Here is a 24987-nt window from a genome sequence, read left to right as displayed (position 1 = left end):
GACTCACCGCAGCCGCCGGCCATCCAGCGACGTGTGCCCAAAGTTTGCATAAGTTGGACCTCGACATGGACATGGACATGGACGAGGACATGGCTGTGGATGTGGATGTGGACCTGAACCGGGACCTAGACCTGGTGCTGGAGCTGGATCTGGCTTCTTTTTACAGTTAAAGATTTATGGATCAGGCATGGGTAAATGGTATACAGATACGCGGGCAATTGTGTGTAGGTAACGCAATGCCAAATCGACCACAAATTTATTCAAGCCAGATAGATAAGAGCCCAGAGGAGCAGTCCAGAGATTCAAATCTCCCACTGACACAGAAATACAAATTCGAACATTGAGCGTCATAAAATGCAGATAGACTGAGTCATAAATGCAAGAAATAAAACGATCGAAGGCCCATTTTCGAGAACTGTATATGGCCGGCGATAATGTGGAGTAGTAGCTGCAAGAAGGCGGTAGGCTGGGTATCATTAGATGTTGATCTACGAAACTAAAACTTTCTAAATGACGGGCGGCAACTTTAGCGGCAAAAAACCAAAACTGTAAATGCAGCCAAAGCAAATAGTTGCAGCCGCGTCGCCAACTAAAGTATAATTATTGGCCAGACGAGATGGGAATAAAGACGAAGACTGCAGACTGAAGACTGCAGACTGAAGACTGCATACTGAAGACTGTAGCCTAGAGTCTCCAACTGGGAAACTTCACGTACGCAGCGCCGGCAAAAGGAGATGCCAATATTTCTATATATTTTTCTATATGTTTTTTGTCTTTTTGTGTGCCACTGCTTAACTGTTTTTAATTGAAACCCGTTTGTGGTAATTGTCTTTTTGGCTTTGCTGGCTATATATGTTATAACTCGCTTATGTCAAACAGATTGGCTGTGTAATTCGAGGCAGACCCCATAACTCCGCCTGCCGTCGATGTTTTCGAAAGTTTTCACTTGTTCTGGTGCACGGATCTCCGGATCTTTGGAAACCGAAGATCTTCAGATCTTCAGATCTTAAGATCCCATGAAATGCAGCTGCACACTCGAGCGCAGCTAAAGCGAGTAAATTGTCATAAATTGAGTTGAACCAATGACAAATGACGCCTTTTTTCTTGGTCCAAAGCTTTTATCAAACTGGAGCGTGAATCTTCGAAACGAAACGGTACTGGGGATTCCTGTCATTTCTACCGCCGACCACACGGCGTATGTGCGATGCAGAACCTGTCCCAGTCCGCGTTAATTAGTCTGCAGTTAGAGATCTTCGCCTTCACACATCACAACACAACTATATAGAAAATCAGTTGCTTGGTTGTACAATTTGTCAAAACACACACAGATGGTCCGAACTTATACTTTCGAGATATAAGAGCGTGGAGTTGAAAAGAAAACTCGTTTAAGAGCACACCACCTCTCTCCGAATCTTTTCCTCTAAACTGCGGCGGCTTTGGCTTCTTTGAGCTGCGATTGCTTTGGCAGTCGCTCCACCGACGGCGACCTTGATAGACGTCTCAGCGGTTGGAAATACAACTCAAAAGAAAATCCCCCACAAACCCCCCAAAAAAAAAAAACGCCAGTCGCGAAGAAAAGCCGCCGCTATCTTCGCTTTCTTTGCGGCCAACAGAGAAAAACAAAAGAAACCGAAACGAAGCGAATTTTCTAAAAACAATAACACTTATCGCGGCTCTGATTGTTTTTGTGTTGTTTTGTGTGCTGGCACGAGATGAAGATGTTTCAAAAATGCTGAAAAACGTGCAGAAAATGTTGCCGCAGAAATGTGTGAAAATGCCAGCAGATGCAAAGTGAAGTTAACCAAGTTAAAGGCAAAAAAAGAAACCGCTTAAGTTTATGTGTGAAAAGCAATCCTGGGAGCTACCTTGTCAGGAAAATTAACGGCCAAAGGTGTTAATTTATTCACCAATTCCAACGGGCTCTGCTGTGAGTAAAAAAAAAATAGATAACATCTAGATTTTGTTTTGGCAGGGAAAAGGGCTTTAATTTGCTCTTGGCTCTGGGGTTTATCAGACCATTGCCAATTGAGTTTAGGTCACTGGGCATGGGCACTCTCCCAAATTGAAAATCTTTTTTTGGGTTTTTTTTTGGGAGAAAGTAATTGCTGGAATACAACAAAACAAAAAAAGACCGAAACCAAACCAAGCCAAAACACCGGGCATTGCACTGCCGTAATTCGGCTTTAACAACTGGCCGAAACCGTTGGCCATCGTCAGCCAACTTGGCCCTAAGTTGGCGGCCCAAGTACATATTAAAGCACATTAAAGGCGGCGAGCAAATGATGCGCTCCTCTGGCCACAACAATGAACTAACACAAAATAATAAAAATAACAGCGGAATAAATTTGAAATTTGTTATTATGCCGGGATGATGATGCTCCAGAGTTTTCTGCTCTTCTGCAGCAGTTAGCGTGTTCTAAGTGTTAAAAGTGAGCCGAGTGTGACGTCGACTGCACTCGGAAGTGTAGCTACTGCTCCGGCCAGACAATGGGTTTATCTGCTCCCCGGAGATGCAGCCAGCTCCAGCGCCAACTCCAACTCCAACTCCAATAACTCCATGGTCGGTGCATGTTCATGTGAATCGCAATGGCCAGGTTAGAATGCGTTGTGGTAATTTCTATACCCCTCGCAGTGCACGTACGTTTTTATGGGTATGCCTAACTTAGTGGCAGCTAAAATATATAAATATATCCAAAACCAATCGGACTTAAATGACCTTTCGCACAAATTGAAATTTATTTTTACACCACATTAGAAAGTACACCATTCAAACAGAGAAATAAGTTTAATGATTTATAATTAGCCCTTTTAAAATTCTATATTTAACTTGACCACGGCTAAAACAAATAAATGTGATTATTAAATTGGCAATTTAAACTTACTTAGGAATACTATTAGCTTGTAGCTTTTGTTTGAAAGAATTCAGTGACATAGTAAAACGATAAATAAACTTAAAATGTTGCTTTTCAAAATGATATGTCCACAAATCAATGTTTTTGCTCAGCTAACTAGCGCCACAGTTAAAGTTTCCTCTTTAATATATTAATGTTTTAACAATGTTGAATTTAAACTTCAATCTTGAGTTTTTAATATTATACGCTCGTTTAAATTTAGTATTTAAAATAACATTTCAAATTGGGGGAAAACCTTTCGTATCTATCTTAGCTCCCAACTTGATCAAAATTAGTAACCCCTTCTTTATAATAGTTTCTTGTTCTAGTTTTCTAGTTTAAAATAAATTCATATAGTTTACAAATTGTCTAGAAAACAAGAATTTTTTTGTTTGTATAAAGAATAATTCCAATTAATTCCCCAACAACTGCAGAACTTATCGCTTCGTTGGGCAAGCCCAGAAAAATTGAGGGGTGTATGCAGCGTCGATCTTACTGATCCCTGGGCATCTGCCACTTGTTTATTATGGTTAAATTTATGCACAGACTTAGAACAATGCGCACACGCTCTTTCGTGTTGCCCAATAATTAATGATCGCGTACATGGCGGCGGATGATGGGCTGCAATGGGCTGAAATGAGATGGAATAGATGGAATATGGCTAATTTATGCAGTTGGGTTCAATTACCTGTTAATTGAGTTTAGTCGAGTGCGCAAGAGTCAAGACCCAGCATAGGTGCCGGTGCCCCATGGAGAATCCGACTAGAGACAACATACTAGATGCTACAGTCTGCAGACCATATAAATATAACAGATCTCAGAATCATCTGCCAGCTAGCAAAAGTTTTCTTCTTTTTTTTTGTCTTTTTCCCAGCATCATCAAAATCGCATCAGTTTCAGTTGCTATTGCTGCGACTTTTGCTGATGTTGCAGTTGGAAAACCTAAAAGCAGGTCATTACTGCCATTAAATTCGTTTCGAAAATGCAGACAAGCTGAAAAACCGAAACTAGACAACCTAAAATCAAACCAAAACCGAATAACTAAGGCAAAGTCGTAAACAAATCGAAAAGAAAGAGAAATAATAGAAATGATATTGTTGTTTATTTTTAAATGCCATAACTGTACAGCAAGTGGAGTGATAGATGGAGATGGCGATGGCCATGGAGCTGGCTAAGCTTGTAGATTCCGATGTAGATGGATGGTGATTATGAAGGTGACTGGTCAATCAAAAGACTTAGGCACCGAACTTTAGTGTTCGTTGCTGTTCTACTGCGTTTTGTAAAGAAATTTTACTTTCAAATTAGGCCGCAACTGTTGCTTTTTATCGCTTTCTTCTCTCATTCATTCATTCGCGCACATTATGGCTCCAGATATACGTGTATATATACCTCTAGGTCTGGCTCTACCCATCCCACTCACACGCACCCGTCTCTTTTGTTCTTCTTTTGAAGAGCCAAAAAAGCAAGATTAGTAGAACTACTCGTTGATATGAACAGTTAGGAGTCCCCAATAATTTTTCTGTGGTGCCCGTGCCAGTGCCAGCGATTTCTGCTGTGTGTGTGAAATATTTATGTAAATTGGCCTGGCCGAAAGCAGCTGCTAAAGTGCAACTGATTAGCGGTATAAACGGGGTGTTCTAAGCCAAGTGCAGCGGTCTTTTGGTAACGGTAAACGCAGCAGCAGCAGCAGCAGCAGCGGGATAGCGTTTTCCCACTGCCACCGCGGCGACGCACTTGATCCAGTGCAGCATTATGCCAGCTCCTCACCTTGTGTCCCAACCAATAAGTATACACTTGCCGCCAGAACGAGTTTTAATTGCAACATTTGTTTAAATGTTGTCCGTTAGCCGTTAAACAACAACAACAACAACAGCTACAACTAAAACTAGCACCAACTGGATGTAGATGTTGCTCCATTTCCAGCAAAACGGACCAAACAATTTCTGCCTCATTAAGCTGGGGCCCCCAAAGAATGTCAACTTACTACTAGCTGGTTTTGGTTTTGGTTTGGTTTCGCTAGCTACGAATTTGGACTTCTTTTTAATTAATTAGTGGCTGTTTTGTTTTTTTTTTTCATACAATACCAGTTGCAGCTGCGCCGTAGAATCCCCCAGAGTGCGCTTCATCCAGCTATGTTGCTGTTAAGATGCGGCTCCAATCCTTACCGCTGTTCCTTTTGCTCATCTTCATCATCATTCTCTTCCCGCCCGCCACGCCCACTTCGGCGCCCCGAACGGCCACCCATCCGCGGGTGAGGAACCACTTTACCAGTCCAGACACCATCGAGGATCCACTGATGCCGGCCAGCTTGCTGCTGGAGGAACTGCAGCAGACCAACGGGCAGCTCGTCAATCTCACACGACATCACGATGGCGATACCTTCCACACGAGCGGTGAGTTATACACTTGGAAATGGTTTAAATATAATAGAAAGAGGGTTGGCGTCTCGCATTAGTGATTTTACATTAGCTTGCTTAGGTATTATGGCCTAGGATTAAAAATTGATGGTCAAGTAAGAGACTATGTAGGCTTATGGCCAGTATATTATATTATATAGCCATATTTAAGCAAACATATTCGAAGGACTCGTAGCTAACACTATGCCTTTAGTTTTATTAACTATTCTATCATTTATGATAAATAAATATTATATTGTATTAAATCCCTTTTAAATTTATTTTATTATTAAATTTTATTTAAAAGTTAAGGAATCGAAATTTAAAGTTAAAAGAGTGTGGGTTTGAGATAAGAATTTGTTTTCTAAGAGGATACTTTATACTAAATTCGTAAATACAATTTGGTGAACACTTAATCTCTTTTTTTCTATACCTGCTTCTAAAAGAACTTTTTTAAAAAACAAACGAACTACAATTGAAACATACAATTGCAACTTTTATATTGTTATTACAAATTTAATCTTCAATTATAGTGACTATTGGATAACATTTTATATGATATAGTCTTAGTTTTCCCATTCGTCTATGCATTCTAAGGTTTTTTTGTATTTTCCCAACTTGTTTGAAGTACCAACGACTTGCGTATTTTTCCGTATGCAATGCCAGTGTCACTGTCGTTGGCCAGTTGCCTTGGCATGTGGCCTCTTCGGCTGTTTTTTTTTTGTGGCTGATCCGCTGACAGCAGCATTAATTTTGCCAGTAAGGCCGCTTCTCCAGTCGGGTCCGGTCCAGCCCGTCTGATTAGCCGTCAATCGGTTGATGTTGATGCGCTGTTGTGAAGGCCCGACTCAATCCATCTTAATGTTTTCTCCTCGCAGGCCTGAGCAGCGCCTGCAATGCGGACACCTGCATCGGACTCTCGAGCGGCACAGCCTCGCTGGTGCGTATGTCCAGCGATGGCGGGAACGGTAAGCACCAGATCAGCATGGTAATGTGCGGCCTGTCATAATCCCAGAGATTTCCCAATCCACAGATGGACTCAATCCGGCGACCTCGTCTCTGGCCGGCGGTCAAATGGAGCTGCTGACCCGCCGTCTCAAGATGCAAAAGGGTCGTGGTCAAGTGGATAATCCTGATGCGAGTGGAGAAACGGGATGTACTTGCAAGTGCCTTCCCTACCAGAGGGCCTATCGCGAGGATTTGGGCATCTGCGTGGACGACATCCATGGTGAGTGTGCATTGCGGAAGCCACCAGTTAATTCCGAGCCAAATTGTGTGCTCCATTTCGCGGTGGGAGTCGCTCCCACATGTGTGTGGGACACCATCCATCCATTGTTTTGTCATATCCGAGCACAATGGTTGCCCAACTGAAAATAAAAAAGAAAAAAATCGAGAAAAAAGCCCAACCGAACGAAAGAAATGCTGTAATAACAGCTACTGAAATTGTGCAGGGCTGCAGAATGAAAACGAAACGTGACGCAAAGAGGGAAAAAATGTTATTATTATTGAACAAATCGCTTGTTTCCCCGCTGCTAATGAATGAAAGGAAACTTTCGCCGTCGTCGTCGTCGTCTGCCAACATAAACAATCTCAGCCAACTGCCATTTGGGGGTCTAACTCGAGCTTGGAATCCAACTCGAAGATCGGAATTGGAATTGGAGTTGGAATCGGACTCCAAGTCGGTCCGAAAGTAAGAGCTGGGCGGGCCGGAAAACAGCGACAGCACAAATATGTAGTAGTTTCACTACCGTTTCCCAATCCTAATTGATAAGCGTCGATCATTATCGCTGCTATTTTTATGCACTTTCCCACAACCTCTAACACCTAATCGTTTCCCATTTTTCCATCCATTGTTACAGAGTGCTCCCTGTCGCCCTTTGTGAGTGGTTCCTCCTCGGAAAAGATCCCATTTGTCTTCCTGCCACTTAAGGGTCAGATCATCTATCCCAGCAGGGAGATTAGTTTTGCCAGTAAGTAATTCATTGTGTTTTAAATTCGCCTTAGTCCGTAAATTAGCAAACATGTTTGGTAATTACCCATTTCCCACGAAATTTGTTGACAATTAGTGATTACAATGTATAATATTTAGTAACTAAAATAATAAGGGGTGTGCTGGTTTTAAAGTAAACTGGTTTTTAAGTAAAAAAAGATTCGCAAGGTTGTTGTAATTTGTGAAAGTCTTTAAGAGTTTTACAATTTACAATTTGCAGAAAGCCTCCCCATTTTAGGAATAACTTGTTAGTATATTAACATTATTTTAATAACTTTTGAGCTTATCCAATTCCGTATACTACATTACTCCATATGTTTTCTATAACTTGTCTTTCAAAAGGCATTCATACACCAGTTTGTGCTGTAACCGGAGCTCAGTATCTGGGTTCCAATGGCTGGTCGGATCTGCGGAACCCCATCGACACGGATTATCCGTTTCGAATGTTTCGGGATGAGGGACGCAGCTTCCTGCTGTGGCTGGGTGAGGCTGATCTGCGCCAGAAGATGCAGGGTCGCCTGATAGTGGTGCACTTGGTGTGCCGAGATATGACGGTGGCCATGAATGCCAGTAGCCATGTCAAGGGTGAACCTCTGATGCCGCCCAGAAATGTGCACTCACCTTGTGTTGCCTTCCGGGTGAATGGAAGTCCCGTGAAATATGCGCACAGTAAGTGGAATTCGATAAACAGAAATCAAATAACCAAATGATAACTATTCACCTTCCCAAACAGACGTTCCCGAGGTCTTCTTCCAGCCGGCCAATTCCACCACTTTGGCCTCCACTTCCGATGGCATGACCATGCGGGAATACGTGGTGATTGGGATCTGCAGTCTTCTCCTGGGTCTCATCTATGTGGCCTCCGTGTTTCTATATCTTTACATGAAGAAGCGCAAACGTCACAGCTCCCGTCATTCTCTAGACAACCTGACCAACGACATTAACTATCCCAAGAACGATCAAGTCACTTATGGAGCACCCTTCAGTCGAGTGGGCAGCATCTACTCCTCCAATAGCATGGGTCTGGGTAATGGTAATGAGTCCAATACTCGAACCAGTATCGGCAGCCTGAAGGAAGATATGGGAATCGTTAAAAATAATCCCTTGCTGCAGCATTTTCCACAACTGAGCGAAAGGGAGCACAACTCCGGTTTCGCCAGTGATATATCCAATTCGAACTCTGAATGTGAAATGGAGGAGAAGATCAAGGTGGGTTGGTTAAATATTTGTTTTATGTGTTCAAAGACCAATAAACATATTTTACAGACATCTGTACTGGTGCATCCACAGTTGAGTAAATCACCAAAACCAACGGGTGGCGCAGATAATGCCGCAATGGATGTGGATGATTTCCTGCAGGATAATGAGTGCCTGCCCGCCGAAAATGTGGCCGTAATTGATGAGCTCATGAGCGAGGAAAAGCTGGAGAATCTGCGAGCCATGGTCAGTGGAAATGTGCGCAAGAAACTCTACTTCAATCCGGCTTATTTTGAGCCCCATCTATTGGCGGTAAGTTTATTATACCTAGAATAAAATTAGGGCAGCTCTAAATTGATAAATAAATTGTTGCCAACTTAACCTTAAAACATGTGTAAAAAATTCTATCTACAACATATAATTTTGGACTTTTTCCAGGAACCGCCTCAAGCTGCCATTGAGTTTCTGCAGAAGATCCGCGAGGTCATCGCCATTGCCAAGTACAAGATGGCCTCGAAGCGCTACCAACCCTCTCTGAATATAATTCCCGAGGAACTGCAGCCGGATTCGAGCTCCAGTTCACCCACCATGTACAACATTCCGCTGCAACAGAATTTGGCGGCCAAGGGAATGGGGGACAAGCGGAATAGCATCGAACAGTGGCTGCAAAGTGTGCCCAACTCAGATGCGCCTCCGGCTCAGAAGACCCTCGATAGACCCGGTCCATCGACGGCTAAGAAGGCATCGGGATCTCCCAACAAGGGTTCATTGAGGAAAGAGATAACCGCACCCAAGGAACGACCACCACCTCCCCCGATGCAGAAATCTAAAACAGAAAATATGAAGTCCTCCTCACCAGCGTCAGCTCATGGTTCACAATCTAGCCGGAGTCCCGGAAAGAATAGTCCGGAGCAAATGGCCAAGCCCAAGACTCCTGTTGGCAACAGCACCTATGAAGGTTTCTCCTCCTTTTCGGTGGCCGCCAATGTCTACGGATTTGCAGAGACCGGAGGGGAGATCTACAATAATCCGAAGTTTATGTTGGCCGATTCGCCGGCGGCCTCCTTACGCAGCACCTCCAGTCGCTCCAAGTCGCTGAGGAAGCGCAGCGAGGTTCTGGATCAGTTCGCCGCAGCCAATTCCACGCCCACATCTCTAACCTCCTTCGATCGGCAGCACTACAATATGCTGCGCAACATGAAACCCGCGGAGGTCTTATATGATTCCCTAAAACGCGAATATGCAGCTCATATTCCCACGCCCGATTATGATAGCACCATAGAGAAGAGAATCAAGGACATCTATAGTAGCACGCAGAGTAGCATTCCATCGGTACCCACTCCGGATTACAGCTCCCTCAGTCGCAAGTCCCTCAAACAGTTCCAGCCAGACTCACCGATCTACAGGAGAAAGTCCCCGCAATATCTGATTGTAGACTACGAGACGGATAGTCTGGAACGCCTGGAGCCCAGCAAGCGCAAGAGTTCCCACTCATCCAGTTCCCCATCCTCGGATGTGAGTTCCCAGCTGAGTCCCAGCTTGAGCACTGCTCTGCCACTGGAGGAGGAGATGGAGATCAGTCATACGGTTTACGATCGCCTCGACGGATTTCGAAAGGAGGGCGAGATGAAGAAGCGTCTGGCGGCGAAACACCAGCACCCACATCCTGGCCAGCAACAGAGACAGAAGGAGGCGGCAGCTCGGATCAAATACGATACGCCCTTTCGGGGCAGCATGACCATCGAGGTGGAGCATGAACCCCCTTCCGATCTGGAGCGCACGGATAGCGATCAATTCGAGCCGGATACCCTGGATCGCAAGCCCAAAAAGCAGAGCTTTTGCGACATTTCAGCTTGGGATGGCCATAAGCAAATGGATTCGGATTTCAATCAGATCAATTCCCTGCCGGATCTGAGTCGCCAGTTGAGTCCTGTGCCCAGTCAGGCCAGCAAGCCCAGGACCGCCTCCTTCATTCTGCGATCCAGTAATTCATTCAAGAACTTGAGAGAGATCTACGAGTCGCCTTTGATCGCCCAGGAGAACGGAAAATATGAGAAGAGAGTTCCGCAGACGCCGGAAGAAGAGGGTCGCATTCTCACCCTGGAGGCCAAACATTCCCGTCGTCAGCGTCTAATGGAGACCTCGCCCACCCACTCAGTGGTGGACATCACAAAGGTGAACAAGACCACCATCACGATTTCCTCACCCAAGCCGGCGGAAAAACCTCCTCCACGACCAAAGTCCAATCAGCATTACTGTCCACCGTTGGTGCAAGGCAAGCGTCCACTGCCACCACCTCCTCCAAACTTATCCCCGGAGAACCAGGCGCCCGATGAAGATGCCTACAGTCTGCACAGCGAGATCACCGAGGTCACTGGGATCTCAGAGTTCGAGAACTCGTGCAACAACACTATGTCGAGTGCTATATCAGCAACCACTGAAGAGAGAACTCACATAAAGGGTTCCAAGACTCCCAAGATCGGTGGTAAGTGCCAGGAATCAGAAGATTACGATGGAATCTACAACAAAAAGATCAATAGTCTGCGCAACGACTACAGTCTGACCAAGTATCTCAATCGACGGAAGAGTCAGCGTGATGAGGCCTCGAAAGCTGGACCGGATGCTCCAAAGGACGTCCCCGAGCCGGAGTTCAGTAGTAGCAATAAGAACCTGAAGGAGGTGGATCTCGCCCAGTTCGATGCCCTGTCTATTAGCTCCCGTTCCAATCGGAGCAGTGGTCATCTTTCCGAGCGCACCAAGGAGATGTATCGCAATGCCGGCGTACCAGTGGGCATTGCCTATCCCCAGCGGGCGGCCAGCAGTTCAGGAAGTGCCAATTCCGGCGGAAATGTCCAAACCGTCTATCGGTGTGAGATCGAGCAGGCCCAACTTACGGCGGGGATGCAGATTGCCATTGGCTTGAAGGACCGAGCCAAGAAAGCCAAGGATCTGAAGAATGCGTGGCGAAAGTTTGTGACCATGGCGGCCAATAAGTTCAGTCCCAGCCAGAGTCCTGCACCGACTTATGGCAGCAAAAACCCGGCCGGATTTCTGGAGGATGATAACATCGCCTCCATCATCGAGGATGCCGCCCAATCCGCTGGAATGGGACAACCTGGTAGCCAAACCTACTATGAGCAGCGTTTTGGACAACTGGACAGTGGGTACATGAGCACCGATTCCACGGAGCTGTACAAGCGAAATGTCTACGATCGGTACAACTTTAAGATGCTGTCTGGACGGGGACAGATCATCCGGGTGGACACGATCGAGGACAACGAGGAGGAAAGCGGTCCAAACGACAATCGTTTCGAGGATCTCGAACATATGGTCTCTCCGGGTCACAGTCGTCGATCACCGGAAAATATGGCAGTAGTTGCTGGCGATCTGAGCGATGCGGATTCGGACAAAACACTGACTCGTTCCCACTCCCAAACGAATTCCCAGGAGCACAATGTGCGGGGTAGCACCACCACGATGTCGTCCTATTCCTCGGATGAAAATGGACGAGGTCGCAGCACCTGTTGTGGATCCTCGGAAACGGACGAGGAGACCAACGCGGAGGACATGTGGGAGTCCGGGGCGGAGAGCATAGAAACGCACTCCGTGCTCTACAAGATGATTAGGAAAAGTTAGTTATAAATATCGCCCAAGAGGAAAAACTAGTTTCTAGGGACGTGCAATATCAGAAGCAGACGAAAGACTTCCATTTTAAGATTAAGAAACGCAATAGCAACAATCAGTGCAATAACTCGAAGATTCTTGCCAAACCACAAGGTGCAATTTTGTTAGATCTAAGCTAGCTGTTAGTCTTTAGTGTGTAGAAATAGGATACCCTTGGAAACTGCATCCAATACGCAAAGTGCAGGTACCAACTGAAGAGTAAAAGAATAGAAACGAACCCAAGCCCTAAGAAATCTAAGTGCAATCAATCACCTTATTATATCGTGTAGTATCGTAACGGATGCGTATTGTGATAAATGTCAGCAGTCTTGGGCCGGAAATGTGCAATCTTAGTGTTAGTCCCAGTGTAAATGGCTTAGAATTAAGTAATACGTAATAAAAATTAAATTTATATAGAGTAAACAAATGGTTTTTTAAATTGAAAAAACTTGCTGTAACTAAGTATATATAAATAAGTCTACTTTTGGGTGAACATTTAAATGTCTGTTGCAGCAAAAACTAGCAATAAATTACATACCAATCAAATTCTTAGAAAGCGATAGTAAGAGAAAGCTACAGCAATTAAGATCTATAGATTGGGAAAAACATGATGTTTAATGATAGGTTTATCGATTCGAAAAAACTTGCAAGGTCATGGGCTAGAGGAGAAACCATTCTTAGGGAAAAGCCCAGAAGGAATTTCAAGCAAGATTTATGACTAGCTCGTTGTCCATGTCTGTTGCTTGATTAGGAGGCCTATCGTCCTATTCGTCAGATTACGGAGTAATGGCCAATCCAACCGCAATCTACGGCTTATCAAGCGATAAGGCTATTCTATAAATCCACTCATGTCGCTGATTTCGCGGTCAGTTGCTCGAAAATGTCACGAATTTTGGTCGCGTTTCTGCTGCTGGCAGTGACCAGCTCCCTGGCGGATCCTCTTTACCGGAATGAGGAGGAGCAGGTGCCCCAGCTCGATGGACGCATTGTCGGTGGACAGAACACGAACATCACCCACTATCCGCACCAGATCTCTATGCGGTATAATGGAAATCACCGTTGCGGAGGCACCGTTTACACCCCAAACATAATCATCAGTGCGGCCCATTGTGTGAACACGTTGACTGGTCCGGATAACCTGACCATTGTGGCCGGTTCCTCGAACATCTGGTTCCCCACTGGACCACAGCAGGTGCTGGCTGTCCGTGAGTTCATCATTCATCCGAAATACCGCACCCTCAACAACGATTACGATGCGGCCATTTTGATTCTGGATGGAGAGTTTGTGTTCAATGAGGCAGTACAACCCATTGAGCTGGCCAAGGAGCGTCCGGAACACGATACACCCGTCACGGTGACCGGCTGGGGCACCACCAGTGAGGGAGGCACCATCTCCGACGTCCTTCAGGAGGTCAGCGTGAATGTGGTGGAGAACACGCAGTGCAAGAGCGCCTACTCCATCATGCTGACCAGTCGAATGCTCTGCGCCGGCGTCACCGGCGGCGGAAAGGATGCCTGCCAGGGCGATTCCGGCGGTCCACTGGTCTACAACAACGAACTCCTGGGCATTGTGTCCTGGGGAACGGGATGTGCCCGCGAGAAGTATCCTGGAGTCTATGCCTCCGTTCCGGATGTTCGAGATTGGATAGAGGAGGCCGTTGATGCCAACTCCTATGTGGGCAAAGTTGACTTCCTCTAAATTAAAGTTATAATTGTACCCTGTAGCTAGTTTTCTTATGACCACCCGAATTACATAAGGAGATTACCAATGTGCGGCTCGCTTTAGTCGATAACATAGTATATTGTTTGTTTGATTACGGTTTTATTATTGAATTAGGTAGCTCTATCCGGGCGGTGGGCACTTGAAGATAGCGTTTCGATTGCCTTAGAAATGCCAATGTTTATTGCGATCCGGCCGCTGCGATTGTTTCCTCGATCCAATCCACAAGACTGGCCACGTAGCAGTAGACGGTGGGGTAGTTGGGTCGGGCGCATCCTCGTCCCCAGGACACCAGGCCCACCAGCTGATTGTCGATGACCAGGGGACCTCCAGTGTCCCCTTGGCAGGCGTCACTGCCTCCCTGGGCCACAAATCCGGCACAGATCATCCGCTCGGTGACCTCACCCGCACCGTAGATCTGGGTGCACTCCTCGGAGCTTACCACTGGCACCTCGGTCTGCTCCAGGTTGTAACTGGAGGGACCCCACTCCTCCCGATATCCCCATCCGGCAACGGTGGCCAATCGACCCACAGCCGGACGCTCCGGACGGATGCCAATCGATCTGATGCCAAAGTGCGTGAGGTTCAGGGGTGTGTCCAGGAACAAGACTCCCACGTCATTGTCGACTGTGAGGGGATCGTAGTTCGGATGATGGGTCCAATTCGATACGGGGTAAATGAAGCCATCGGTTCCATTGCGGGTATTTGCTCCAGCCACAGCTAGAATTTTAGTGCCCTCCGGTAGGCCATCGATGCACTGGGCACTGGTGACCAACACCTGCTCCGAGATGATGACTCCGGCACACTCGTGCTTGTAGCTGGACTCCTCATCCCGGCGATAGCGTAGGGACACCAGATACGGATGCCGGGCTATGTCCACTGTGGTCCCATTGATTATCCTGCCCTCCGGTTGGGCTGAGATGGATAAAACGGAGGAGAATCCGATGGCCAGCAGCAGCAGCGGAATGCACATGGTCCTTTCCATCGATTTGCACGGGCGTGAGGTTCCTATCGAACTGATTACGAATGGCGAATTTTCACCTTACCGAGCAGCATTCGATGGCCATATCGATTAACTTAATGGACGGTGCTTGAGATAACTCCCGATAGCAATGTGAACACAGGGTCCGGCCAAGATAATGTCATTCCTGAGGCAATTGCCCCTTTGTTGATGGACTATATTAAGTTAATCTTTAAATTTTTTACTAATTTCAGAGTTTCATCAGATTTTAATTCAATAAATACAAAATATAATTTGGGTTATAATCAAACCGTCAATAATTTATGACCTTGTATATATTTTTGAGAGTGAAGAATTCCCCAGTTAGATTACGCTTGAACTTTGGTCCACTCTAATACCATTCCCCTACTTATTGTTACGATTAAAAGACATAGCATACTTCTGGGGCTTTTTTCGCAAGCACTTTAAAAGGGTTTCGATTTCTTGCCAGTCACTTAATCTCAATCCAACAGTCCAAGGTTGATCTAATCTATGTCTAAGCCGATTGCGTTTGGGAAAAATCAATAAAAACTTGTTCGATTTGGGAAATACCAAAGCACGTGGCTGAATAAGCGAATTTATTTACAAAATAATATAATGCCATGGTGTAATGGGGGACACAATTCCTTTAGAGCTCTGCTTGCCGGGCTTCCAGCTCTGATAGCCTGGCATCGATCCAGGGCTTCAGGTAGGCCACCTTGGCATAGACGCCGGGATGAGTGGCCAGGGCGCAACTGTTGCCCCAGGACACGATGCCGTGGAGTTCACCCCGCACCGCCAAGGGTCCACCAGAGTCACCCTGACAGGCATCCGCACCACCCACGCCCCGCTTGCCGGCACACAACATGGACGGAGTGATGCCGTAGGTCTCGTCCCCGAAGTTCTCGTAATCCTTACCACAAACCTCGTTGCTCACAATCGGCACCTCGACGGAGAGAAGTAGGTTCGAGGATGAGCCACCGGGTGAAGTGGTGCCCCAGCCGCTGATCTTGCTGATCGCTCCCTCAAGTGGCTCTTCCGAGGACATGTTAATGGCCTGGATGGTGAAGTTGTTTAGGGGCAGTGGTGGATCTACAACGAGAATGGCCACATCGTTGTTGTAGGCAAACTCCGAGAAGTAGTCCTCGTGCATAATGATGTCCTTGACATTGGTGATGACGCCATTCGAACCGGTCTGGTAATTTGACCCGGCGATCACCTTGAATTGGCTGGCCACCGTGCCGATGACGCAGTGCGCCGCCGTCAAGATTCTGTTGGCGGCGATAATGGCACCACCGCAGCGATGGCGGTAGGGATTCTCCGGCGTGGTGATGCCCTTGTAACGCAGCGAGATCTGGTAGGGCACCTGGGCAATGTCCGTCACAGTGCCACCCACGATGCGGCCCCCGGGCAGGCTCTTCTCGTCCTGCTCCTCAGTCTCCTGGAGGGGAAGACCTTGCGTCAAGGCCAGCAGGCAAATCAGAAAGCCCGCGAGGCAAAACAACCAAGAGCTCGACATGTTTGCACAGCCACACAGAATCGAGAACTGAGGGCCTTTACCACTTCGCCGGCAACTGCACGGCTTATCTGACGGTCTACCCGACTATATTGACCATAAATTTTATTCTGGATATGCACGGTCATTCGTAACTACGAGTGATTACGATTTATGGTCTACTATACCATTGGACAATATGATTATGGCTGGTAATGGCGCTTTTCAAACTTTCAATCAATTTTGTTGACATAGGGGTGGCCGAATATTACCTAACCAGGCTTCTTTTTAACTTTTGACCCCTCATATGGATAAATATAATCGGCAGGATCAGGTTAACTCTTGCCTAAGAGAACGTAACTATCTACGAAAGAGAACGAAAGCTAATATTGACACGCCGAAGGCTTAATACCCTTGCTATTTTCTTTTTTTTCTCAAAATTATTTATTTTTAAAGATGTGAATGGCAATTGATTGAAAATTTTATGACAAATTTAACGAGGTATGACATTCCAAGATTTGACTATTATTTTTTATGGTTTTGATAAAAAAAACACATAAAAATTTTTTTTCTCGGATTATCATAATTTTTAGCGAAAATTAGTCTAAAATTAAATATTTGAGCCGGTCAGAAATAAAAGATCTCAACTTAGACTGGTTAACAAGGTGGACATTCCTAGCTTAGAACATTTTTCACCGAATTTTGTAAATAAGAAACCGAATTTTTTGATCGAATCTAATTACATACAATATTAATAACTTAAAGGTTTTGTTACTCTAAATTTTTTTTTTCTTTTTTTACGAATTCACATGAACTGAAGTTTTTAGCAAAATATTATATTACACAACTTTATTTATTCAATGATACAATATTATAGTGAGGTTGGATTAAGCATATGACGCTCGCTGCTTGGCAATCCAGTCCCCAAAGTAAGCCACATTGGCATAAACTCCGGGATAGTTGGGCTGCGCACATCCTTGTCCCCAGGAGACGATGCCAGCCAGCTTGTTGTCCACAACCAGAGGTCCTCCGGAATCTCCCTGACAGGCATCCTTTCCGCCCTCCGGCAGGCCGGCGCAGAGCATACCATCACTGATGGGACGCCAGTAGTACGACTCCTGGCACTTGGCGGAGTCCACCACTGGCACCTTGACCTGCTGCAGCTGGTTGGAGGACAGGCCGTTCTGCTGGGTGTATCCCCATCCACTGACAGTGGCCTGGACACCCACTGCCGGCTGCTCCGAGGCGATTTCAATGGCTTCCATAGTGCTCGAGCTGGTCAGGGGCAGGGGAGGATCCACAATCACCAGGGCAATGTCGTGATCCGTAATCGAGGCATTGTACAGCTCGTGGGGAATCAGTTTCGTCACCCGCACCACCACGCCCTTCATCCCTCCGAGGCTATCGTCGCCAGCCACCACCAGAAAGTTCTCCGCCAGACGGTTATACACACAATGGGCAGCGGTTGCTATGGTCACCTCATCCAGGATGCATCCGCCACAGGTTTGGGCATAGGCACTAGTCGAAGAACTGCGCCTGCGCAGCTGAACCACATATTTGGTATAAATGCTGGAGGTATCTGCTCCACCCACAATTCGTCCATCTGGTTGGGCCTCCACCATCAATATCCCCAGCAGGAATATAGCCGCAAATATCCGTAATAGAACTTTGTTCATCGCGTTGTTCGATGAGTGACTAAATCGGATCTTTCTGCTTGTTCAAAACCAACGAGAAGCTTTTCTCATATCGCGAAATGGACAATAAATTGCTTCCGATAAGATGAATGGTAGCTGTTCCCGAGAAACAAGCTTCAAAAATCGCCGGCTGACTAAGCCCAATGACATTGTTTAGCTCTGATAAGCAATCAATTAGCCTTATTCAAGTATTATCGGATTATTCAAATATTTGTTTGTCTTTTAAAAAGGAAATTAAAACCAAGAAAGCTTTTCTGAAAGCAATATTGTTCTTAACTCAATGGCCCAGCTATGAAATCAATTGAACCATCTTATAACAATAAGAAAGGCTACTGTGCGTATACGCAATATGCATCACCTAGAAGCCTTCGAAATAATAAAAGTTTTACTTTTATGAAGCTCCTGAAACTATGCATTAATTTTTTATGTCAGCTAAAACACCCTACCACAAATGTATAAAAAATCATTTATGTTTAACATATAAATCGAACAAATAGAAAAAAGCTATTCGGTTTCTCATGTTTTCAAATTTCTGAGCAATCCCTAAAAGTGTGCTTGCTCAGTCAAATAATTTATTACAAATATCTACAAAGCTTTGCTCGTTTTCAGGACCCAATCTCGCACAGAGGGCACATCGGTGTAGACACCGGGTAGTAATTCCGCGGCGCAGGCATATCCCCAGGACACGATGCCCACCAGGGTATTACCGACCACCAGAGGACCACCGGAGTCACCCTGGCAGGCGTCCTTCTTCTTCTCATAGGCACACACCATGGAGTCGTAGATGATTTCACCGTATTTGTAATCGTCCGACTTGCACGTCTTCCAGTCCACAATATAGACATACACCTCCTGCAGCGTCTTGGGCAGGCTCATGCACCAGAAGTAGCACTTGGAACCCCAACCGGTGACCACAGCGGCGGTTCCAGTGGGCGGAGTCTCCTCGGCCAGAGACACATAACGAATGTCCTCGGTTTCCTCGACTTTCTCGGCCAACTTCAGTATGCCCACGTCGTACTCCATGGTCTTGGAGCTGTAATCCTCATTGTAGGCTAGATCCCGGACAGCTACCACTCTTCCACCCTCGTTGTATAACGTGGAACCCAGACGAACGAACACTTTGGCCGCCTTTTGACCCACCAGACAATGGGCAGCCGTTACCACAGTTTCGGCGTCGATCAAACTGCCACCGCAGAAGTGGGAACCCTTCTTTGTCTGCAGGGAAACCTGGTAGGGATGAGCTCGGATTGTGGTATCCTGGCCGCCCACAATGCGACCCTCACGCTCGAAGGGATCGGCATTGGAAACGCCAACTGAGCCGGCACAGGCAGAACCCACTGTCAGGCAAACCAAGAGAATCACTAATCCCTGCATTCTGCAAAAAAAAACTGAACCATCAGGAAACTACGACCAACATTTATAGCCTTCCATCACGTCCAAGTGAAATGATTGAGTGGGTGGAAGGTGACCCTCGAGTGGACAAGTGACAGTATCGCTTGATCTTATGAGCCGAGGAATTAGCATACCCTGTTCAATAATCCAGACGGAAAGTTCCTTATCAATCGGCTTCTACTGTCTGTCAAAGAAACCGAATGAAATCTGGAGCACAAGACGAAACTCGGAAGTCGGCACTTGAACGGGTTTTAATAGATATAGATTGCCTGTCGTCATGTTTTGACCTTGTTGTTCATAAAGTGATTAGGTGAGCTTTAAACTAGACACACCTTTATTATTTTCGCATTTATGGGCCAAGTGATGACACCAATAAGAATTTCTACCATAAAGATATATCTAAATAGGTCTAACATTTAGTGATTTTGTTAAATCGATAAATACAAACTCGGTTGAGATTCCTTTACACATAGCAGTATCAGTAATATATAAATTTCGCTAATTGTCATAAGTCATTTTTGAGGTTTATGTGGTTGGGTGAGTGTTACGCAAGACCCACCTTTAATTTATTACTAGGTTTACTGGGAATTTTAAATGAATATATGTATATTTATTTTACTGCAGTTCCGACCTGGTAAAGGTGTATTCTACGACCCGGAATTCCCAATACTAGGTTATATCACCCATTGACAATTTTTATTGGCTCATTAACCCAAAATATTGGAAATACCCTCAAATTAAGGGGTGACTTTATCAAGGAACTGCTGTATTTCGACAGCACAATGGCGAACATCAGTCGCAAATTCCAATACATACTTTAAATTAAATTGATAGCGAAATTATTTTATAAACAACATTATCAGCTGGAAAATTTTTGCCAATTCATTTGCTTTGTATTTGCATTTGAATGAGAAGAGTCTTATGGAAATAAACTTTTTATAATCGATCCTTTTTATACTGACTATTCATGGAACATAGCTTTTGACTAGTCACGTTATAGAGAAACGTACGACTTCCCGTGACCAAATCTGTGCAATCTTATCAATTCCTTTAGTATGTGGCTAATTAATCTTGACTTGGCTGTTCAGACCATCACTCAACTTATCAATGGATGATGGAGTGGAACTGTGGCCACGCGATGCACTCTAAGCTGATTAGATACATCGCTCCTGGGCAAATGTTTACCCTAAGCCACTTGAGACCATTGAAATCAGTGGAGATCGCAGAAGGCACGTCGAGTTATCTTATGTGAATACCCCTGAACCCTTCACAAGATAACACCTGTGACGTGAGCAAGTTAAATAACCATTTCATATTATCTATTTAATAAGGCGTGAGCTGTAATACGTTGTACATGAAATAATAAAGTAGAAACTGTTTAGATTTTATATAAAATATCTAAAAATTTTATAATCCATAAATATGATCTCCAAAATGATCTCCTTTAGCTGAAGGCATGACGTTTGGTTCAAATTCATATACAAAACTGCATTGTTAAGATACTTAAAGATTGTATGAGTTCAATGTTTACAAAAAAAAAAAAAACTAATCCAACGTTTCCAGCTTGCAGCTAAAAGTAAATAAGATACACAAGCTATAAAAATCTCAAAAACTTTTAACTCTTATATTCATTGAGGCGAGAGATGTAATACCTCCTTTTTAGCATTGTAAAAAAAATGGCCATTACACATATTTCTATTGTAAATTGCAAGTTGCTCATAAAATCGAACTAAAGTTGTATAAGTTTGGTTAATCCTCAAATATAGTCTCTGTTTCACTTTAAATTGCAATTAGGCACTATGAAACCAATGTATAATTTTTTGTTATTATATATATATATGCATATATTATGCATAGAATGGTCAAATAAATTCAAAATAAAGTATATAGATTTTATTTTCTGTATTGCATAGTTTTATTGAAGGAATTTGATACATCCAACCAACGGATTAAGTGCTTAAATGCTGTTGGCAGTGCTGATCACCCAAGAGCGGAGGACAGCAACATCGGCATAGACACCGGGGTAGTTGGAGTAGGCACAGCCGTATCCCCAGGAGACGACACCAACAAGGACTCCGCCGGAGACCAGTGGGCCACCGGAGTCACCCTGGCAGGCATCCTTGCCGCTGGCAGCAGCGCAGATCATGGTGTTCCTGATCTGGCTACCATATCCGTAGGTGGAGGAAGCACACTGCGACTGGCTCACGATCTTCACGTTCACATACTGCAGCTGGGAGGGGATGGAGCTGGAGCCGGAGGACTGGGTGCCCCAGCCGGAAACGGCGGCGGCGGCTCCGTTGGCCGGATTGTAGGAGGCCAAACTGATGGCCTTGATGGAGGAGCTGAAGCTCAGGGAGGAGCTCAGCCGGATCACGGCGATGTCGTTGACCATGGTGTTGGCGTTGTAGCCCTCGTGGTTGCGGAAGGAGGCCACCTTGGCCACACTGCCGCCGGAGCTCCAGTAGCTGGATCCAGCACGGACCTGCAGGACGGAGGCGGACACGGATTGCAGGCAATGGGCGGCGGTCACGATGATGTTGGCGGAGTAGATGGATCCACCGCAGGAGTGGCTGCCACTGCGCTGCAGGGAGATCTGCCAGGGGAAGCTGCCGATGGTGGTGGCAGAACCGCCGACGATGCGGCCATCCAACTGGGGCAGGAGTCCCTCGGGAACGGTGCCACCCAGGGCGCAGACCACGGCAGACAGCAGGATCACGATCTTCAGCATGGTGAGCGTTGCTAGCTAGTGCTTGCTTACATGCCGCCAATCAAGCCTTATATACAGTCCCAGCCGACGGCCCTTATCTGGCCAACTTTAAGGGCTTACACCTGCGACGCAATTGGGCCAAGACACAGAGAGAGATACCAAAGTTGATTCAATTGCGATTCTTTATTTCAAGTGTTTGTCTGACTTTACAGCTCCTCGGCGGTCCTCTCGATCCACTCGTGGAAGTGGGCAACGTCGGCGTAGACGCCGGGGTACCTCACATCGCCGCATCCGTAGCCCCAGGAGACCACACCGACCAGGCGATCGCCGGAGACGAGGGGGCCGCCGGAGTCACCCTGGCAGGCGTCCTTGTGGGCGGCGTAGGCGCAGATCATGCTGTCCTTGATCTTGCTGCCGTAGCCGAACTCGCTGGAGCGGCAACGCGACACGTCGACGATCTTCAGGTCGACGGCCAGCAGGTGGTCGGGAATGGTGCTGCCGCCGGACTCGGTGGTGCCCCATCCGGAAACCACGGCGGTGGCGCCCTCGCGGGGATTGGAGTCGGCGATGCGGATCTCGCGGATGCTGGAGCGGAAGCTCAGGTCCGACTCGATGCGGATGATGGCGATGTCGTTGACCATGGTGCGGGCATTGTATCCCTCGTGGTTGCGGAAAGCACGGACGGAGTGGACACTGCCGCCGGAACGCCAGTAGGTGCTGCCCACGCGAACCTTCAGGTCCCTGGCATCGATCGACTGCAGGCAGTGGGCGGCGGTGATCACGATGTCGTGGGAGTAGATGGAGCCACCGCAGAAGTGGGATCCACCGCGCTGCAGGGACACCTGGTAGGGATGGGCCTCGATGCTGGTCTCATAGCCTCCGACGATGCGGCCATCCAACTGGGGCAACAGGCCCTCGGGAACGGTGCCGGCCAAGGCGCAGGCCAAAACGGAAAGGAGTACCGCGAATTTCAACATGTTAATCGGTTGTATGCTGATCCGCAGATCAAGTCCCCTTTTATACAACCCCTTAAGCGAATATCTCCGATAGCCCCGTCAAAACTATGGCGTCACTGTCTCCGTCGATATGACCAGTGAATCCAGGAACTAATCAGCTTATCAGGCAAGAACCACTCCACGGCGTTATCCACCTGCGCCACGAGGGATCTCACTTCTCCCTTGATTAAACGGCCTCCCAGATAGCGACCCGCCTATAAAAGCACCATGATCGGTTCCAAGAGTATTCATTTCGCACCATGCTGAAGTTCGTGATCTTGTTGTCTGCCGTTGCCTGCGCCCTGGGTGGCACCATCCCTGAGGGACTCCTGCCCCAGCTGGATGGCCGTATCGTCGGAGGTACCGCCACCACCATCACCAGCTTCCCCTGGCAGATCTCCCTGCAGCGCAGTGGCAGCCACTCCTGCGGTGGATCCATCTACTCCGCCAACGTGATCGTGACCGCCGCTCACTGCCTGCAGTCCGTGTCCGCCTCCACCCTCCAGATCCGCGCTGGTTCCAGCTACTGGAGCTCCGGCGGCACCGTCCTGAAGGTCGCCTCCTTCCGCAACCACGAGGGCTACAACGCCAACACCATGGTCAACGACATCGCCATCATCAAGCTGAGCGGCTCCCTGGGATTCAGCTCCTCCATCAAGTCCATCGGTCTGGCTGGCTCCAACCCCGCCAACGGCGCTGCTGCCTCCGTCTCCGGATGGGGCACCCAGTCCTCCGGCTCCAGCTCCATCCCCTCCCAGCTGCAGTACGTCAACGTGAACATCGTCAGCCAGTCCGTGTGCGCTTCCGGAGCCTACAGCTACGGTAGCCAGATCAGGAGCTCCATGATCTGCGCCGCTTCCAGTGGTAAGGATGCCTGCCAGGGTGACTCCGGTGGCCCTCTGGTCTCCGGTGGAGTCCTTGTCGGTGTTGTCTCCTGGGGATACGGATGCGCTCTTAGCAACTACCCCGGTGTCTACGCCAGCGTGGCTGACCTCCGCTCCTGGGTGATCAACAACGCCTAAGCATTTTGCGAATAAAATCAATAATGAACAGTATTTGATGGACTTTATTCTTGGGAATTCCGGTTTTGGGTTAAAAAATATTCTATATCACAGTATCCTTGTGCGACATAAAACTCTTCTTTTAAACTTCGTAGGACAATTTATGAAACAAGTATAAAGTAATAAAAGATTCTATGCCGTTGCAAAGCTACGATTGGATTAAACGATTTCATGAAGGTATTAGACGACTTTTTGATGGTATGGCTATAAAAACTATCTCCATTTTTTGTTTGATGTGGTTCATCTTGTTTTACTTGAAGTGAAAGTTTAGATTAATCACAACAATATAAACGAAATTAATCAAAACCTTTAATTAATGTTATCAGTTTCGTATCAGAAAAACCACAAAAAATCCAATTAAAAAGACCGGCAAATATTTATTTTCTTATAGATTTCGCGAATTTAATAAGAAATAGTTATTGATAAGTAATCATGTGGGCACGCTTATACATAACAATAACAACGTTCAAGAATCTGAGAATAATAAATTATTTTGACCGAAGATAAAATAATTGAGCAATTCATTTTCTATTTTACTCGAAGAGTAAATTTATGAGATTATGTAAAGAATTAATGGGATTATAAAAGGAAGCCCTTATATAAATAAACTGTAGAATTGGGGCTCAACAAATTTCTATTCAAAATATCTAAATTGATATTCAAATCTCCTCAAAAACTGACCACTTTTAAGAAAATTAATTTAAATAAAGTGTTCTGATGGCAGCCTTGGCTTGAGTTAGGCAAAAAACTATAAAAACATCTAACTGTCAAGATAAGCACACAACTCGAAAGAATGTGAGGCGTAAT

The 24987-nt window shown here is 46.2% G+C and overlaps 7 protein-coding genes across 7 annotated transcripts; 3 read left to right on the top strand and 4 right to left on the bottom strand.

Moving 5' to 3' along the window:
• Positions 1–1486: 1486 nt before the first annotated feature.
• LOC108044840 lies at positions 1487–12228 on the top strand. Its single transcript, XM_017123995.2, has 9 exons — positions 1487–1927; positions 4979–5284; positions 6166–6255; positions 6321–6515; positions 7147–7257; positions 7620–7946; positions 8011–8486; positions 8544–8786; positions 8913–12228. Exons 2-9 carry the CDS (start codon positions 5038–5040, stop codon positions 12108–12110), a joined length of 4887 nt encoding a protein of 1628 aa, XP_016979484.1. The 5' UTR covers positions 1487–1927; positions 4979–5037; the 3' UTR covers positions 12111–12228.
• Positions 12229–13016: 788 nt separating this feature from the next.
• Positions 13017–13937, top strand: LOC108044842 (trypsin delta). Its single transcript, XM_017123996.1, has one exon. It carries the CDS (start codon positions 13018–13020, stop codon positions 13834–13836), a length of 819 nt encoding a protein of 272 aa, XP_016979485.1. The 5' UTR covers position 13017; the 3' UTR covers positions 13837–13937.
• Positions 13938–13939: 2 nt separating this feature from the next.
• Positions 13940–18007, bottom strand: LOC108044813 (transmembrane protease serine 9-like). Its single transcript, XM_017123957.1, has 3 exons — positions 17231–18007; positions 15487–16439; positions 13940–14873 (listed from the first exon to the last, which is right to left on the bottom strand). The coding sequence occupies exons 1-3, from the start codon at positions 18005–18007 to the stop codon at positions 14039–14041; spliced, it is 2565 nt and encodes an 854-aa protein (XP_016979446.1). The 3' UTR covers positions 13940–14038.
• Positions 18008–18537: 530 nt separating this feature from the next.
• LOC108044816 (trypsin theta) lies at positions 18538–19402 on the bottom strand. The gene has a single exon (XM_017123960.2). The coding sequence runs from the start codon at positions 19397–19399 to the stop codon at positions 18611–18613; it is 789 nt and encodes a 262-aa protein (XP_016979449.1). The 5' UTR covers positions 19400–19402; the 3' UTR covers positions 18538–18610.
• A 1902-nt stretch (positions 19403–21304) lies between these two features.
• LOC108044823 (trypsin alpha) lies at positions 21305–22182 on the bottom strand. Its single transcript, XM_017123974.2, has one exon. It carries the CDS (start codon positions 22143–22145, stop codon positions 21375–21377), a length of 771 nt encoding a protein of 256 aa, XP_016979463.1. The 5' UTR covers positions 22146–22182; the 3' UTR covers positions 21305–21374.
• A 106-nt stretch (positions 22183–22288) lies between these two features.
• Positions 22289–23128, bottom strand: LOC108044824 (trypsin epsilon). Its single transcript, XM_017123975.2, has one exon. It carries the CDS (start codon positions 23099–23101, stop codon positions 22331–22333), a length of 771 nt encoding a protein of 256 aa, XP_016979464.1. The 5' UTR covers positions 23102–23128; the 3' UTR covers positions 22289–22330.
• A 235-nt stretch (positions 23129–23363) lies between these two features.
• On the top strand, positions 23364–24174 carry LOC108044825 (trypsin beta). The gene has a single exon (XM_017123976.1). The coding sequence runs from the start codon at positions 23380–23382 to the stop codon at positions 24139–24141; it is 762 nt and encodes a 253-aa protein (XP_016979465.1). The 5' UTR covers positions 23364–23379; the 3' UTR covers positions 24142–24174.
• The last annotated feature ends 813 nt before the right edge of the window (positions 24175–24987 follow it).

This window comes from Drosophila rhopaloa, unplaced genomic scaffold (genome assembly GCF_018152115.1).
Source record: "Drosophila rhopaloa isolate 14029-0021.01 unplaced genomic scaffold, ASM1815211v1 contig_115, whole genome shotgun sequence".
NCBI lineage: Eukaryota > Metazoa > Arthropoda > Insecta > Diptera > Drosophilidae > Drosophila > Drosophila rhopaloa.
Note: the sequence above shows the minus strand (reverse complement) of the source record. Positions and strands in the feature narration are given on the sequence as shown.